The sequence below is a fragment of the Aedes albopictus genome, chromosome 2 (assembly GCF_035046485.1).
Source record: "Aedes albopictus strain Foshan chromosome 2, AalbF5, whole genome shotgun sequence".
Lineage (NCBI taxonomy): Eukaryota > Metazoa > Arthropoda > Insecta > Diptera > Culicidae > Aedes > Aedes albopictus.
Genome location: NC_085137.1, coordinates 45,502,394 through 45,520,058, shown reverse-complemented (window position 1 = coordinate 45,520,058; position 17,665 = coordinate 45,502,394). Strand labels below are relative to the sequence as shown.

General features: G+C 38.4%; 3 protein-coding genes across 3 annotated transcripts; 1 reads left to right on the top strand and 2 right to left on the bottom strand.

Annotated features, from left to right (window-relative positions):
- Nucleotides 1-3,627: 3,627 nt before the first annotated feature.
- On the bottom strand, nucleotides 3,628-4,031 carry LOC109432493 (ejaculatory bulb-specific protein 3-like). Its single transcript, XM_019708825.3, has one exon. The coding sequence runs from the start codon at nucleotides 4,015-4,017 to the stop codon at nucleotides 3,661-3,663; it is 357 nt and encodes a 118-aa protein (XP_019564370.2). The 5' UTR covers nucleotides 4,018-4,031; the 3' UTR covers nucleotides 3,628-3,660.
- Nucleotides 4,032-4,803: 772 nt separating this feature from the next.
- LOC109432523 (ejaculatory bulb-specific protein 3-like) lies at nucleotides 4,804-5,244 on the bottom strand. The gene has a single exon (XM_019708852.3). The coding sequence runs from the start codon at nucleotides 5,200-5,202 to the stop codon at nucleotides 4,825-4,827; it is 378 nt and encodes a 125-aa protein (XP_019564397.2). The 5' UTR covers nucleotides 5,203-5,244; the 3' UTR covers nucleotides 4,804-4,824.
- Nucleotides 5,245-5,497: 253 nt separating this feature from the next.
- On the top strand, nucleotides 5,498-5,920 carry LOC109432520 (ejaculatory bulb-specific protein 3-like). Its single transcript, XM_019708850.3, has one exon. The coding sequence runs from the start codon at nucleotides 5,536-5,538 to the stop codon at nucleotides 5,911-5,913; it is 378 nt and encodes a 125-aa protein (XP_019564395.2). The 5' UTR covers nucleotides 5,498-5,535; the 3' UTR covers nucleotides 5,914-5,920.
- Nucleotides 5,921-17,665: the final 11,745 nt, after the last annotated feature.

Genomic DNA, 17,665 nt, shown 5'->3' with positions numbered 1-17,665 from the left:
TCGCTGCTATGTAGATTTGAACTGGATCTTCCTGCGTGATAGCCTGCCGACTTACCGCTGCGCTGCTGAAGACACTTGACAAAGTCAAGCTAACTTCACTACTGTACAAATGTGCAAAACTAGCTGCCGACAGAAAATCGATTCAAGTCAGACTTTACCTGCTGTGCACTCAGTCGCAACTGTAGTACTGTGGTAGAGCGCAGGGTTCTCACGCAGCGACTATCGGTTCGAATCCGATGGGCGGCAATTTTATTTTTTTGCTCAAGCCTAATATTCATTGATTTGATCAGTAACAAATTTTGAAAACGACGTATAATCAATGGTGTAGCATTGATTATACGTCGTTTTCAAAATTTGTTACTGAATTCATGTTTGTCTTTTATTCGTGTATGCTTAAACAGTTGTTTTCTGTAAAAGAATTAAATTTAATCTTCATTGGAACACAATGCTACTGAACTGAACTTCTATGAACTTGAAAGTTCCGAGTAGCATCTTAAGCAGCTTTAAAGTTCCACGAAGTTCAGGTTAAGTTCCAAATGGAACTTTCTGGCTGCTTAAGAGGCTAACAATGAGCCTTGTCGGAACTTGTGACCGAAGTTCCAGCAAGGCTCATCGTTAGCCTCTTAAGCAGCCAGGAAGTTCCATTTGGAACTTTATCTGAACTTCGCGGAACTTGAAAGTGCATTTTGTCATGGAAAGCGGGACTTTTGGTTACTTGGGATGTCTGTTTGTCTGTGCATTTAATTCCACACTATGTTGCTTACACAGCGTAACAAAAATTAACTTTTTGTCTGTCTCAAGAGCAAACTTATGTGTCTCCGAAGGATTCTAGGCCGCTGAATCCAAATCCGGGCTCAGATTTGCTCTAACACGTCACAATTTTGAGCTATACCTCAATTTATAAGGCAAAATATGCGATTTTGGGCTTTTTTACTGCAAGTCATTAGGCAAGCAAATATTTTTTTAAGCAATCAAAAGGTTAATTGGTCAATTAACATCTATATCAACGACTCATGCAAAATATTTCGTTTTACCAAATCAAATTTGATAGTTTTAAGGGATTTATGTTAGGTACGATATTTCCCATACAAGTCACCCTCCAAAAGTTGCATGCATGTTTTCATACTAACATAAAATGCTTAAATCTATGAAATTTGATTAGGTAAAACGAAATATTTTGCATGACTCGTTAATTTAGATGTTAATTGACCAATTAACCTTTTGATTGCTTAAAAAAAAATATTTCCTTGCTTAATGGCTTGCAGTCAAAAAAGCCCAAAATCGCATATTTTGCCCTATAATTTGAGGTATAGCTCAAAATTGTGACATGTTGGAGCAAATCTGAGCCCGGATTCGGATTCAGTGGCCCAAATTCCTTCAGAGACACCGAAGTTTGCTCTTGAGACAAAATAATGTTGCGCTGTGTTATCTTTTGACAGATACGCGTATTTCTACTACCACTTGTAATCTTTCTCAGTGTCAGTTATCCTAATTTGCAAGGTTCATTTTTTCATATATTAATTTATTTTTGAATTCACTTGTAAAAAACGGATGAAGAATAAAATTGATGCTCTTTTTTCATTGAAAACTTTAGAATCGAATTGATTAATTATTTATCGATTTTTGCGGCTTAACCAGCTGAGTGGAAGTTTTACTTAATTCCAAAAGCTAAACTTTACAAATACTGGCATGAGTGAGAAATGGACAAATTGGAGTGGGATTTGCGAAAAAGCCTTGCGAACTAGTCCTCTCGCTGAGACTCGAACTCACGACTCCTACTCACTAGTTGCCAACGCCCCTGTCTAGTGAGTAGAAGTTGTGAGTTGAAGTCTCACCGAGAGAACGAGTAACTTTTTCGCAAATTGCACTCCAATTTGTCTATTTCTCACTCCCGCAAGCTTTAGAATTTATTTTTGGGAGCAGAAATATCAAAAATTGTATTCTTTTGCTTATTTTGAAAATCGCTGAAAAAATAAAAAATAAATCATTTGACGGTCAGCTTTCTACGATAAAATAATTTAAAAAAAACGAAAAGTAAGGCGTTTGACAATTTTATATCATATGACATCTAACATAGACCAACAATGAATATTACCATCAGTGAATTTTGTTTCTAAAAGTCCGTTAAATATCCTGAAACATCTTTGAATACATCATTTAGAATTCCTCTGGATTTTCTCTGAGATTCCTAAAGAGGCTTCGTCTGGGATTCCTTCAAGAGCCTCTTGCCAGAATTTCACCATGAAGAACTTCCGAGTTTCATCCAGAGAATTTTTCTAGGATTTCGTAAAAAAAACATTTTGAGATTACTTCAGGAATTCCTAGATTGCTTCCGAAAATTCTCTAGAAATTAATTCCGAGATTCCTCAAGGAATCCAATCTAGGATTGATTTTCCCAGCACATTTTACTGAAATTCCTCCGGGAATTTCTTCCGTGGTTTCTCCACAAATTCCTCTAGGATTTCTTAGGATTCTAGGAAGGAAAACCTTCCAGGATTTCTTCAAAGATTTTTTCTAGGGCTTCAAAGAAATTTCGACTGCAAATTTTCAAGGAGTTTCAGGATTCTTCCAGGAATTCCATCCTATATTCTCTTTATAGTTTCTTTCGGAATGTCTTCAGTAGTTTTTTAGAAGTTGTTTTTAGAAAATATGCCTGGGAATTCCATCAATTTCACCCGGGATTTCTGCAGAAATTCTTTCGGGGATTGCTTCAAGAATTCCTCTTAAGCTTTTTCTGAAATTACATACGACATCTCTCCCGTAGTTTTATCTGGGATTTCTTCAGGATTTTTTTCTGAGATCCTTTCAGAAATCCTACAAGAACTTTTTTCAGTATTTCTCCAAAAACATATCCGAGATTCTTCTAGGAGCTCCTTCCGGAATTCTTTCAGGACCTTATTCTGGGATTGCTTCAAGAATTCCTTCCGGGATTCCTATGGTAATTTTTCCAAGATTGCTCCAAGAACATCTTCTGGATTTTTCCCAGGAACTAATTCCAGGATTTCTCTGGGAACTCCTTAAGCAAATTATCCGAGATTTTTTTCTGAGCTTCTATAAGGAATTGCTTCCGGAATTTCATCAGGAAATGTTTCGTGGAATCTTTTGAGAACTTCTTCCGGGTTTCTCTTGAAAACACTTTTCTGGATTCCTTTTTGAATTTCTTCCGGAGTTCGTTTGGGTTTTTTTGCGGGAAGTTCTTCTACGGGATTTTGGAATTCTTTCAGATGTTTCAAGGGAGTATTTTAAGAAATATCTCCTGCAGTTTTTATTTATAGCATTCCTAATTCAGTTTCTACTATTTATGAAAATTTGCTATTCGCAACAGATTCGATCATTGTCAGAGGACGTGCCATACAACGGGCAAGATGGACGGACCAGGTAGAATAATGTGATCTGTTGATCGTTGGGCGTGACCGATGATGAAAGATGGCAGCCGTAAGCCGGATATTGAGGCTTAATTTTGTGTAGCACAAAATTAGTAAATGTTCCTAGTGGCTTTAATTTGTGTTTACTAAGACAATAATAAACAATTACAAAATAAAAAGTACAATATAAATATCTATATTTACAAGAGACTTACGGATCAAATGTGTTTACAACACCGAAACAATTCAAAATCTCACTATAAACTGCTTAACCTTACAACATATCGCCATCCTCTTACGCATCTCCAGCGTACTTGTTGTCCGGGTCGTAGCGAGCCTTCAGGGCTTTCCACTCTTCTGGTCGATTTTCGCTCAGATATTTAATGGCCCGATCGCTGACCTCCTGCTGCTTCGGGCTACACTTGGCACAGGATGTCTCCAGAGCTTCTGGCAGGACTCGTTTCAGCTCCACTCCTTCCGGTGTGCAACGGCCTTCGTCCAGTAGACACTTGTAGTAGTTATGGAACAGCCGATCCGACTTTAGGATTTCGTCCACATCGATGTTGTCGAACTTGGTGGTGTACTTGGTGATGTCGTTTTGAGCCAGCACTGCGCTGGTCAATGCCAGGACTAGGACGATGATGTACTTCATGTTGGAATGTACTTCGGTTTGTTCGAAAATTTGAACTGATTGCTCCTGTTTTGGGATCATCCTTTTATACTAGTGAAAATAAGGGTCCGCTTGAACAGCAATATAGGAATATTGCTGACGTCAATGAATATCGAAGCATATTCAGTAGTACTACTGAATACCACCGGAAGTTTCCTATTTCATCTAAGAATCTCAAAGGCGTAGCCTAGTTCATCGCTGACCTTCGGAAGTAAATTATGGATGACGTCAATAGCAAATTGGCGGATATATTTCCATTCCGCGTAGGTAAAAATAGAAACTACATATCATAATGATCAGCAGCTTCCTCCTGTAAATCTGCAATTGCTAAATTGAAAACAGGTAGCCCCAAATGCTGGTAGGTACTACCATGCTCGTGTCAAAGTCCACCACGCCACTCAATAGGCCACTAACCTAGGAGCCGAGCCCCACGAGTGGAATGATTTTGAAAACAAATCCCGTCCGAATGGGTGGAAGAAGCAAGCACACAAGATGATAATTATAATTGCCCAAATATGCCGACGTCATGGGTACTTGAGGTGGCTCTAGCTTTTGACTACGTTTTATAACTTAAATCAATTTGTGCGATGTACTGCAGACCGACAGAGACTTTTTAATCTTTGGATTTGATTTTTGATTGAGCCAAACGATCACTTTTTGTGAAAAATTTCAAGCGAAGAATGGAGTCTTCTAAAGAAGTTCAAAAGGAAATAACAAGTTGATTGCTTTAAGAATGCTTGACCATTTTATTGCACATTTAAAAAAAAAAACTAAAATACATATAATGATTTACAGTGTGATTCCAGCCTTGGCAGCCAGTTCCCGATAGCGTTCGGTCAGCTTGTTCTCCGGGTCGTACTTGGCCTTCAGCATGGTCCACTCCATCGAGCGGTTCTCGATCAACCAAGCGATCACCTTGTTTCCGGTATCGCGCTGCTTCTCGGTACACTTGGTGCATCCCGTTTCCAGGGCGTCTGGTAGATACTTTTTTAGATCGGTTCCTTCCGGAGTGCATGGACCGGCGTCCATCAGGCAGTTGAAATAGTTCTTGAAGAGACGATCCGACTTCAGGATTTCTTCCACGTCGATGTTATCATATCGGTTGTTGTATGTAGCCTCTTGTGCTGCGGCTACAGCGATCAACGCGAGCACGATGAAAAGTTTCATTGTATATTGGATAATGCTTCGGACGATTGCTTCTGGATGCAAGTAACTGAAAACTGCAATTGACTACGACTGATGCACCTCCTTTTATATGCACTAAAATTGCAAGTTGTGCATCCTACCATTATTGGTTGTTTCCGATGTTAATTAAATACATGTTTTGTGCAAAATAGATCATCTGCAATTTCAAATGCAATGACTTATGCTTTATGATTTGTTATCCTTCCACAAATGAGAAACATTCTATTGACTATAAATATTCCTTGAATATCTCAAATTTATCACACATCACTTCAAGTCAAGAAACCAGAAACATCAATTCAGAACCTATCGAAAATGAAGACCCTCATATTCTGTGCCATTCTGGCTGTGGCCATCGCTCAGGAAGCTACTTACAACAACCGATATGATAACATCGACGTGGAAGAAATTCTGAAATCGGATCGTCTCTTCAAGAACTATTTCAACTGCCTGATGGACGTCGGTCCATGTACTCCGGAAGGAACCGATCTGAAGAAGTACCTACCGGACGCACTGGAAACTGGCTGTACCAAATGTACCGAGAAGCAGCGTGATACCGGAAACAAAGTGATCGCTTGGTTGATCGAGAACCGCCCGATGGAGTGGACCATGCTGAAGGCCAAGTACGACCCGGAGAACAAGCTGACCGAACGCTATCGGGAACTGGCTGCCAAGGCTGGAATCGCTCTGTGAGCTTAGATTGTGCCATAAATCGGAACCATTTTAAAATGATTTGACAACCTGAAAATAAACTAACGATCCGTCCAATTTATACTTGTTTCAATAGCTTCTTCAAGGAAGTCCAAATTTGATGGCGTTTCATAGTGTTTTAAGAAGCGTCGAGGGGTTTCAGTTTTTTAGGGGAATTCATGGTCTTTGATGGAGTTCTCAAGCGACTTAAGATGAGCTTCAGAGGGATTTCAATGCATTTCAAGGAGTTTCAATGGGCTTCAGGGGTCTACAAGGAGCGTCCGGAGTTTAAAAAAGTGAGTGCTTGGAGGTTTTAGGCAAGTTTCTAGTAGAATCAGGGGATAGAGATGGTAGAATTGGACTTCAACATGTTTCAAAGCGTGTCAGTGGGCTACAGGGATGTTTCAGAAAGGTTACGGGTTGTTTCTGTAAGTTTTCAGAGAACTTCACGAAGGTTGAAAACAAGTTTCTGGGAACTTCAGAAGGTTTTGAGGGGTTTCAACACTTTTTGTATCAATGTGCCTTTGGAGAGTTTCATAGTCACTCTTTAGTTTAGTGGGTTTTCTAATGCGTTTCAGATGGCTTTCATGGCGTTTCAGTGGGCTTCAAGAAGGTTTCGGAGGTCTTAAGAGAGATTTCAGAGGGTTTCAGCGCATTTCAGGGAAACTTCGGGGGTTTTTGGAGACCACAGTACAGTGGTTCGTTGTTGAACAAAAGCCAGCCAAAACCTCTTACAAAAAACCGCCCAAAGCATACACCTGAACCTTCATTTAGGTAACGAGTCGGGACTGCTTAAATTGAATTTACCTAAATGGATTTCAAGGTTGCAAAAAAGTTTGAGAAAGGTAAGTAGCTTGTAAAGGGGGGAGGATCAGAGGGATTTCATGGGAGTATGGTGGGGGGTCAGAGGCGTTTCCAGGCGTTTTTGGGCATTTCAAGGCGTTTTTGGGCATTTCAAGGCGTTTCAGGAAGTTTCAGAGGGCTGATAGGGGGCTTCATATGCTCTCAGGAGAACTTCACGGGAGTGTCAGAGACATTCCAAAGCGTTTCAAGGCGTTTCAGGGCGTTTTAGGGAGGTTTCAGAGGTATTTTAGGGGGCTTAGAAGGCTTTCAGGTGCGTTTCACATGGATTTCGTTTGTGTTTCAGAGAGGTTTCAAGGCATTTCAGGAGGTTTCAGAGAGGTTTTATGAGGCGTCAGAAACTCAGGTGAGTTTCAAGGAAGTTTCATGGGGGTTTTAGAGGCTTTTCAAATCGTATCAATGTGTTTCAATGCGTTTTAGGGCGTTTCATGACCTTTCAGGAGCTTTAAGGGTGCCTTTAGAGGGTCGCAGGTGAATTTGACGAAGATTTCGTAGGAGTTTCAGAGGTGTTTCAAAGCGCTTCAAGGCATTTCAATGCGTTTCAGGGCATTTCAAAAGGTTTCCGATGAATTTGAAGGGGCTTAAGTTGGACTTCAACACATTTCAAAGCGTGTCAGTGGGCATCAGAGATGTTTCAGAGAGGTTTCGGGTTGTTTCTGTAAGTTTCCAGAACAGTTCACGAAGATTAAAAACAAGTTTCTGGGAACTTCAGAAGGTTTCAGAGGGGTTTTAATACTTTTTGTATCAATGTGCCTTTGGAAATTTTCACAGTCACTCTTTATAGTTTAATAGGGCTTCAAATAGGTTTCAGATGGCGTTCAAGGCGTTTCAGTGGGCTTCAAGAAGGTCTCGGAGGTCTTGAAAGAGGTTGCGGGTAACCACTTGGGGGTTAGCTAGCTAGTCAAAACCTCTTACAGAAAACCGCCCAAAGCATACAACCGAGCCTCTATTTAGGTAAAGAGTCGGGACTGTCTGAATTTAATTTTTCCTAAATGGATTTCAAGGTTGCAATAAAGTTTGGGAAGGGCAAGTGGCTTACCGATGCAAAGGGGAGGGGGTTAGGGAGGTCAGATGTAAAGGGGGGAGGTTCAGAGGGATTTCATGGGAGTTTTTAGGGTGGGGGCTTAGAGGTGTTTCCAGGCGTTTCAGGGCGTTTTAGGAGGTTTCAGAGGGCTTTTAGGGGGCTTCATATGCTCTCAGGTGAACTTAACGGGAGTTTCAAAGGCGTTCCAAAGCTTTTCAAGGCATTTCAGGGCGTTTCAGGAGGTTTCAGATGTATTTTAGGGGGCTTTCACGTGGATTTCATTTGTGTTTCAGAGATGTTTTAAGGCGTTTCAAGGTGTTCCAATGCGTTTCAGGGCGTTTCATGGCCTTTCAGGAGGTTTCAGGAGCTATTAGGGTGCCTTCAGAGGGTCGCAGGTGAATTTGACGAAGATTTCATAGGAGTTTCAGAAATGTTTCAAAGCGTTTCAAGACGTTTCAATGCGTTTCAGGGCGTTTCAGGGAATTTCAGAAGATTTCCGATGAATAAAATAAAAGGCTCACAGGTGAATTTCATGATGATTTCAGAGGCGCTTCAAAGCGTTTCAAGGCATTTCAATGTGTTTCAGGGCGTTTTAGGGAATTTCAGGAGGTTTCCGGTGAGTTTGAGGGAGCTTTAGAGGCTCGCAGGATAATTCCACGGAGGTTTCATGAGGGTTTCAGTGGCGTATCAAAGTGTTTCAAGACGGTTCAATGCGTTTCAGGGCGTTTGAGGATATTTCAGAAGTTTTCACAGGAGTTTTAGGGGGTTTTAGAGGCTCTAAGGTGAAATTCACGGTGGTTTTATATGGGGTTTAGAGGCGTTTCAGGGCGTTTGAATGCGTTTCAGGGTGTTTCCGGAGGTTCAAGATGCTTTAAGGGGGTTTCAGAGTCTCGCAGGTGAATTTCACGGAGGTTTGATTTCATGGGGGTTTCAGAGGCGTTTCAAAGAGATTCAACGCGTTTCCATGCGTTTCAGGGCATTTCAGGAGTTTCCCGAGGAATTTGAGGGGGCTCAAAAGGCTTGCAGGTGTACTTCATAAGGGAGGTTTCATAAGGGTTTCAGACGCGTTTAAAAGCGTTTGAAGGCATTTCAAAGTATATCAGGAGGTTTCACAGGCGTTTGAAAATGTTTCAAGTCATTTCAATGAGTTTCAGGTGAAGCGTCCCGTTACTTGGGGTTGCATTAAACACTACACGGAATGTGATATCTTTCATTTCATTACAGTCCGACGACATCTTTTTAATAAATTATATTGAAGTATCACAAACCATCACTTATCTTACATTACAACGATTCACTTTTTCTCCTTAGTATTGTTCTAGTCCTTCCTAACAACTTTTTAACAAATTACATTACACTTTTCACTTAATTCGTATCACCTAAGTCCTTGCTTTTGTACTAACTACAGCCTTTATTTGGACAGTATCTAGAGGTGTCCCACATGGGAGCTCAAGACTTATCCGATGTGCTGCCTGTGTTAACGTTGTCACCGAACTCCCCGACTACTGACCCCGACTGAAGCCAAAGCCTCCGTATTTATAGCCTAAATTTCCTAGCAATACCCGAACCAGCTTGGGCGTGTCTAAAATTCCTACGATCATTCTCGTCTTGCCGAAGATGTCATGATAATTCCTAACAATGCCCGAACCAACTTGGGCGTATCCAAAACCCTACCAAATGAAAATACTAATAAGTCCAAAACCTAGACCTCTACCTATCCTACTTGTCCTCATCGTGATTAAAATCCTTCTCTTCTTGAAAACATCACGACTCTTCTATCTTGGGCGTATCCCAAGCCCTACCAAGAATCTTAATGCCAACGAAAAACTTATATCTCCTAACCACGCCTGACTTGGGCGTGTTCGCACAAAACCTACTGAGAATCTTTACACCAAGGCCTACATCTTCTAGCCCCGCCTCACTTGAGCGTATACAAGGCTTGGGTGTGTGAAAGAATTGAACCCCACCATCGACGTCATTATCATTCTCCCCATCATCATCGTCGTCACCATCATCATCCTCATCGTCTTTGGAATTTGGCACCAAATTCTCCAAAACAAAGCACCTGCTTTGTTATTGAAGTGTACATTACTTGGGCACAGTGAACCCTAGCCGAGCCCCGTCTGCGGATGTTGGTTGAAATTATACCCCCACATTCTTTTCTTTCAGTTTACTCGAAGTCAAAACAAATCGAGTGCAAAACAAGTCCGGCGCCGTATGCCGCCAATCGAAACAAAAATAAACAATCTTTGTTCCAGCGCGATCAATAGGATGTCGCGGTTCCATATCATTCTTTCGGGTTCATTACCCATCGTTGTCCCAAGCGTAATTGAAATTGCATCACACCGACCGGACCTAACGCGGTGCAACACGATCGCACCCGGCCACCACCGGACGATGATGGGTTATAAAAACTAGGTCAGTAACGAATGGTGCGATTTTCGTTGCTTCCAATATGACGCGCGTGAGGTAGGTAGACCCTACGATGAAAATTGAATCTAAAATCCCCCGGGCAGCTGTTGGGAATGTGGGGTGAAAATGCATTTTTGTTTCAGTTGAATTGACTTTGAATATCGGAAGGCGTGGGAATATTTAGGTCTTTGCATGCCCTCCCACTTAGCGGAGTTTGAACGTGTATAAAATCACGTTCAAATGTAAGTATGTGGGTAAAATGTATCCCCCGAAAAAAAAACTCAGCATTTAAATGATGATGCTAACGATGATTGTTAATATATAAACTGAAACTGCTATACTAATCTCCCTTTTCCCTGTAAAGTGTCTCAAAATGTTTTCCAATACAGTTAGCTGATCTAAATCTCCCAAATAAACATTAAATTTTGTATTAACTCTCTTACATTCTTCCTCAAGAGATTGACTTCATTGGTACTCGCTGCTGCTCCTCTTGATTCGTCGTAGGGGTTGTTCGTCTGCCATTGATATTTGCCTCTTCTTGTTAAATGCCCAGATCAATTGGTTAGTTTCAGGTCTCAGATGAATGGTATCGTTGCTTCTCTGTTGTACTGGTTTGTCTTGAAGATGATGTAGTTGATTCTGTTGATGTCGTCTCCTATGGTGACGTGACCATGAAGTTTTGGTATCCGGATATTTCCTCGGTTGAATCGTATTTCCCTGCTGGTAATTTCCGCGCTGTCGTTTGCAGACAGAAGAACTAGTTTTACTGTTGCTTTCTGTTGTTTCTCGAAAAAGTGCCTTCCGAACTGGATTGTTTATCATTGTCGTTTACGGTGTTGTGGTTGATTAATTATCGCCCTCCTTCTGAATTTTGTTGGTATTGGATCTCAATAGTGATGCGAATATTGTTGTCTTTGACCTGGTGCAAATTGTGGAACTGTTGCACACTCTTTAAAGAGTTTGTAATTAGTTGACTTAACTTCCAAAGCTTTTGATGATGTCGAAATGTTGCATTCCTGGTTATGTTTACTGTTAATTGTTGTTGTTGTTTTTCTCGATGCTCTGCATTGTGTTGGTTCATATTAGCAGATTCGCAGATGTACAATAATATTTGTCTCGATGTCCGAGTTGACCTTGAATCGTCTCCGGTGATAAAATTATGTTCGCTGAATTATCTCCTCCGCCATACCAGCACCTTTGACCTTCAACTTTCCATCCGATCTGTTATTTCTCGTCACCGTACCAATGGACTGTGGTACGTTTTCATAGAGTTACCGTTGAACTGCTCCTCTGATTGCTCTCGCCAGATGTTGCCTTCTTGTCTTGTCCTCCCGCGTCATCTCTCGAGGAAGTTGTATTTTTAATTCTGTCGAAACCATCGATTTATAAAATATTGATCTACCATGGCAAACTGAACTTTTAGTCTTCATGTTATTATTATTATTTGTTTTTCTTGTATGTGCAAAATATAACCTTTACAAAAGTATTAAAAAAAAATGCACCATTACATTAATCATGCTCTGTTACCGTTACTTTTCTTAATAGTCATAAACTGTTTTTTTTTTTTCAACAACCGTAAAATATTAAAATGTAAGTTGTAGCAATGGAAAGCTTCTGCAGGATCACTATAAACATCTGTATTACCAATTCCAAAAAAATCTCACTGCAGAATTCTCTCCAGTGCGTTTTCTTTCAATTCCTGTTTGCTCCGTTTCCTTTCGCAGGCTCGGCTTGATCGCCTTATTGCTACGACTTCTCCCCCTTACCGAATAAGGTTTTTGGATGGATACCTGTAACGAGACTTAGATCTTGTGTTTAATTCATGATTTGATAAAATATAAATATATTTATGTTAATTTCTAGTTTTTGTTTCTTGACGCCACCTAATGATTCCGAATCTATAAATATTACTTCATTTTTCATTCACATATTATTATTATTATTTTTTAAATTAGTTATTCATTCATCATTCACACTCAACATTCACAAGCATTCTGGGGGGCCCTCCCTTGTCCTCATCATTCAATTTTCATCCGATCTCGTATATACTTTCAAAAATGTTATGTAACATGGCCATTTTATATAGGAGCGTCCTCCGTAGTTTCATTAGGGTCTAAATTGTTTCTAAATTGTTTTTTTTTGTTTAATCCGTTTTGCTTTATCATTTCAGAGAATAATCGTTCGGTTGTTGTCATTGTTTCTTTTTATTATTAATACTCTCAATCAACAATTTATGTCTTTTGTTTGTTTGTTCAAACCTCATTTATTATGTATCCCATATGTATTAACGTTAAATAGAGCTGCTTCTTTATTCAAGAATCTCTAAAGTTATTATTTTTCTTCTTATACATTCCCCGCTATTGTTACCCGATATACCCCAATGATCCCCTTTCATTATTACTTTGTATTTCCCATCATATTATTCCCAATATATCAATTGCCCAATTCTTCATTCCCAATTTCTATATACCCTTTTCAAATAATCATTTTGCATAGTTATGTTTCCTCATCCCAAATTACCCCTTTTCAGCTCTTCGGTTCATTCAAATCGTTCTTGCATTCAAACTCATGCCGAATTGATGGACGCATTTTTGTTATAATTCAGCTGTACAAAATTTCCCGAAAACTTATTTTCATTATCCTGATTCATTCATCATCATCATTTTTTTTTATGTCTCTCCATATTCTCATAAAATTTATTTATTTATTTATTGCTATTATCATAATTTTTTTTCAATTCCTTTTAAGTTGTTCCGATATAATTTCAATTAAATTAATTCGTATGCTCTCCAATCGTTAACCGCTTTGTTGTGAACCTTACCACAATCTTATATGTTAATTGTTTATTTAATATAATAATTCAATTAATATTCCTAGCTATCCTACGCAAGCCTCTATCCTAACATATTATTCCTATGGTATTTTTTTTTAACAACATATTTAGTAACTAATATTTACAAAAATCATTCATTCGTAATTAGGAAATAATTGGTTTTTCAATATTTACATCAATTTATACATTGACGACTACGCATAGCTAATCAATCATTATACTTTTTTAACCTATTATTGTGGACTTTTTCAAATTTGTTCCCATTTTTAATAATTGTGGTTTGTTCGCTGGGTAGGTCAACGACTACGTATGGGCCTCTCCATTTACTTTGAAGTTTTTGACCTGTTCCTGTTGGGATCGCTTGTACTAAAACCAATTCGCCCCACATAGGTTGCCATTCTTCGGTTTTCTTGTCATAAATAATTTTACGTTTCTCTTTGGAAATAATCAAATTTCTTAAAATATGTTTTCAATTCTCTGTTTGATCGTTCTACTAAATTTGCTTGTGGTTGATAAGCACTTGTATTGATTTTTTTGATTTTCAAAATTTTACATGCGTGTTTAAAAAACTTGCTCATGAAATTTGCTCCTTGGTCTGTCACCAGTTCCAACGGAGTACCGAATTTACAAATGAATTTTTCGACAAAAGTTTTGGATACAGTCTCCACTTCTTGATTGTCCATTGGAGCTACTACCAAAAATCTCGTAAGGTCGTCCTGCATGACCAGCGCATATTTGTTGCCCCATTCGGACTCTGGGAGAGCAACAATGTCCATATATAATTTTTCAAATGGCTCGGATGACGTTGTAGTAACTTTTAACGGAATTCTGTTGGATTTACAAATTTTATTTTTCTGGCATGAATCACATTATTTTACGTAATTCTCGATGTCTCTTCTCATGTTTTTCCAATTAAAAATAAGACCAATGCGTTTCCGCATTCGCCTTGCTCCAACATGTTCGCCTAAAGGAGCATCATGGAACTCTCGAAGAATTGTTTCGATATCTTCATTACGTACTTCAGTGCGTTCCGAATCTGCGTTATAAAGGTTTAACGTAATTTGATTTTTCAAAGCTAAAAATTGAATCATCTCAAGTACTTCAAATTGTTTAATCTTTCTGAACGAAATCAAATGAATATTTTTGGACGCTGTTATCGGCGCTTTATTTTGATTGAAGCAGTTGCTAAGTTTGTAAAAGAATGTTTTGGTATTAATCATTGAATTACTTTTGCCTTCCACAATAATTCCGAATAAATTACTATCTGGAATAGAAACAACTCCATCTTCGCAAAAATCTTTCAGTCCATGGGGTAAATCAATAATTTTTGAAATTTCATTAAATGCTGATCTGCTATTCAAAATTACAATGTTACAATCAGCATCTGCACTTTTCAAATTCCTAGAAATTTTCAATCGATTTACATCAATTGGATTATTCTTGGACATCTCTAAAAATTCATCATATGCGCTTGCCGCAAATGTGTCATTAGAATGTGTGTTATTGCATAAATCGAAAACGTCGGCCATAATGGATTCCTCAACTTCAGCCTCGTCCGATATCGCACTCGTACTTGCTGGAGGTATATTTGACACCTTGTTTATGCCTCGTAGGTCGGAACCCGTGCAATTATTATTTACGCTATCATTTATATAGGTCATCTTTTGCGTTTTTGTTTTGGTTCCCTCGCTTTCATGGTCCCGGTCAGCGATCGCGCCCCCGTTACTGCGGCACGGAACGGTGTCTTTTTTCATCAGCTGTTTGTTTGAATGATCGCGTTCGCGGTGCTTTTGATTGGATACGTTTTCTTGTTCTGCTAATTTCTTTTGCTGTCGTGTGACCACAGCAATTAATTTCGACCTTGCGGTTTTAATTTCATCGGCTGGATGACTCTGCTCTTCTGATTCATTGTCTGGATTTAGCCTAGAGAGAAAATCCGCTACAACGTTATCCTTTCCTTGTTTGTATCGAATATCGCATTCCAATCCTTGCAATTTCAAACGCAAACGTGTGAGGACTGATGAAGTTTCTTTTAGATGCCATATTGAGATCAATGGTCTATGATCTGTGTAAACAATAAACCTCTGATTGTAGATATAATGACGGAAATAATTCACTGCCCATACTATGGCCAGTAATTCTTTCTCAATTGTATGATATTGCTCCAATAAGTCCCCTACTAGCGTAAGCTATGGGTCTGTCAATTGATTTTTCATTCGATAAAACTGCTCCAATAGCGTATTCACTGGCATCTGTCGTTAAAACAAATGTGTCCTTGTAATTTGGTCTCACTAGCAAAGAGTCAGACGTTAAAAAGTTTTTCAATTCTTCAAATGCTTTCTGGCACTCTGAGGTCCAGTTAAATTTTACATTTTTCTTCAATAGATCATTCAGAGGTTTTCGTTTTTCTGCAATTCCTGGTATAAACTTACCATAAAAGTTTACTGTTCCTAGGAATGATCGCACTTCTTTTACAGTTTTTGGTATTGCCATTTCTCGTATAGCCTTAATATTACCATCAAGCGGACGAATACCATTTTTATCAACTGTATGTCCTAAAAATTTCAATTCGGTTTTCAAAATTTGGCATTTTGTTGGTTCAATTTTTAAATTATGTTTACGAAGAGCTTTCAAAACTTTAATCAGATTCTCGTTATGCTCTTGAATTGTTCTTCCAAAAATAATGATATCATCCAAATAAACGATTGCTTTAACATTTTCAATTTCAAATAAAACTGTGTTCATCAGTCTTTGAAAAGTTGAGGGACTGTTTCTAAGCCCCATAGGCATTCTCGTGAATTCAAAATGACCTTTGGGTGTAGAAAATGCAGTTTTTGCAGCATCTCTTGGGTCTATAGGAACTTGATAAAATCCAGATTTCAGATCAATTGTTGAAAAGTATTTGCTATCGCCTAGGCTATCCAATATTTCATTTATTTGTGGAATCGGATATACAAATGGTTTAGTTATCAAATTCAATGCCCTAAAATCTACCACAATTCTATGCTTTTTGTTTCCCTCTTCGTCTAAATCTTTCTTTGGTATGCATAAAACAGGTGCATTCCAAGGACTTTTACTGGGCCTAATAATCCCTTGCCGACGCATTTCTTCAATTTCCTCATTAATTTGTTTCTTTGTTGATTCAGGGAACCTATACTGCCTTTTATTTATTGGCACTTTAGTCGTTGTTTCAATTTCATGTACTGCTGCATATGTTACTGTCAGGTGATCTCCTTTCAAATAAAATACATCACAATATCTTGCCATTATATTTTCCATTGCGTCGTAATTAGCGCTTTTCAAATGCTTCAAATCAATTGTATCTAGCAATTTTTCGATACGATTTTTACCTTGTATTTGTTCATAATTCAAATTATCTATCAAACTTGGATCTTGGTTTGAATCTAAATCCTCCGGCGTATATTGATTCCCGGCCTCTACATTCTTATTCCCACATCCATTACCATTACATTGTTCATCAAAATGTTTATATATACTTTCCAGGTTTTCGTAATGCTTCTCATAATTGCACATATTGCATGAATATTCTTTATTGTGTACGATTGGCTGTGTAGCTATTTCATCATTTATGACTTCATCAATATCAAAATTTACTTGACAGCTTTTGTCATTGTTATCATAGTGTATACAATTACTATTATCTTGTAGATCAGTCTGACAAGATTTATCTGATACCATTACGTGCTTTGTTGTTGTAATATTGTTAATATTATATTCTACACTATCTGGCTTGCGTAGGGCTATGTAATCAAAGTTCTGGCTAATATATAATGTGTGCTGTTTCAAAAATTCTGCTCCTATGATGCCACGTACATTTAAGTGGTGAACTAAATAAAATTTTATCTTATACTTAGACTTCCCAATTATTAAACTAACTTCAGTAGATCCGAGCGTTCTTGTTTGACTTTCATTGAATCCCGAAATCAAAAACTTTTCAGATTCAGAATAATCTATGTCTGTTGCTCCGATTCTAGGGGCTGCATCCCATCTTAATATGTTTAGTTGTGAGCCTGTGTCTATCATGTAATTGATTTTTGTGTATGGTCTTTCTACAGTTGGAATATTTAACATTAATTGATTATTGCTCGTCCAATGTATAAATACTTTTTCTTGTGCTTGAATGCATTTATCAAATTGAATCATTTGTTTTTCTGGTATGTTATAATTCTTATTTATGTTCATGGGCATCATTTTATTATTATTTGCAGCATATAAGCGCCTTTCTAAATTATTTTCTGGTTGACGGAGTGATCGGACGCAATTAACGAACCTCCGGCTGTTTAGTTTTTTCGCTCATTATAGTAAATGTTGTTGTTTTGAGTTCCCATGTTGCGTTCATCAAAAGTTCTGTTGGTCCAATAAGGTGATATTTCATTAAAACTTGTCTGGTAATCACCACGATAAATTTCTTGTTGTCCCAGATTTCTATAATTGTTGAAATTTCCCTCATGCACTATTTCGGACTGGTTGAATCTACTTTTATCGTAATGAAAGTTGTGGTCGATACCTAGTGGATTACTGAATCTCTGTTCTTCATTTTGTTGCCTGTAAGATTCTGCAATGTGGGAATCCATCAATCGCTGTTCGACGCGCTCTTGTTGTTC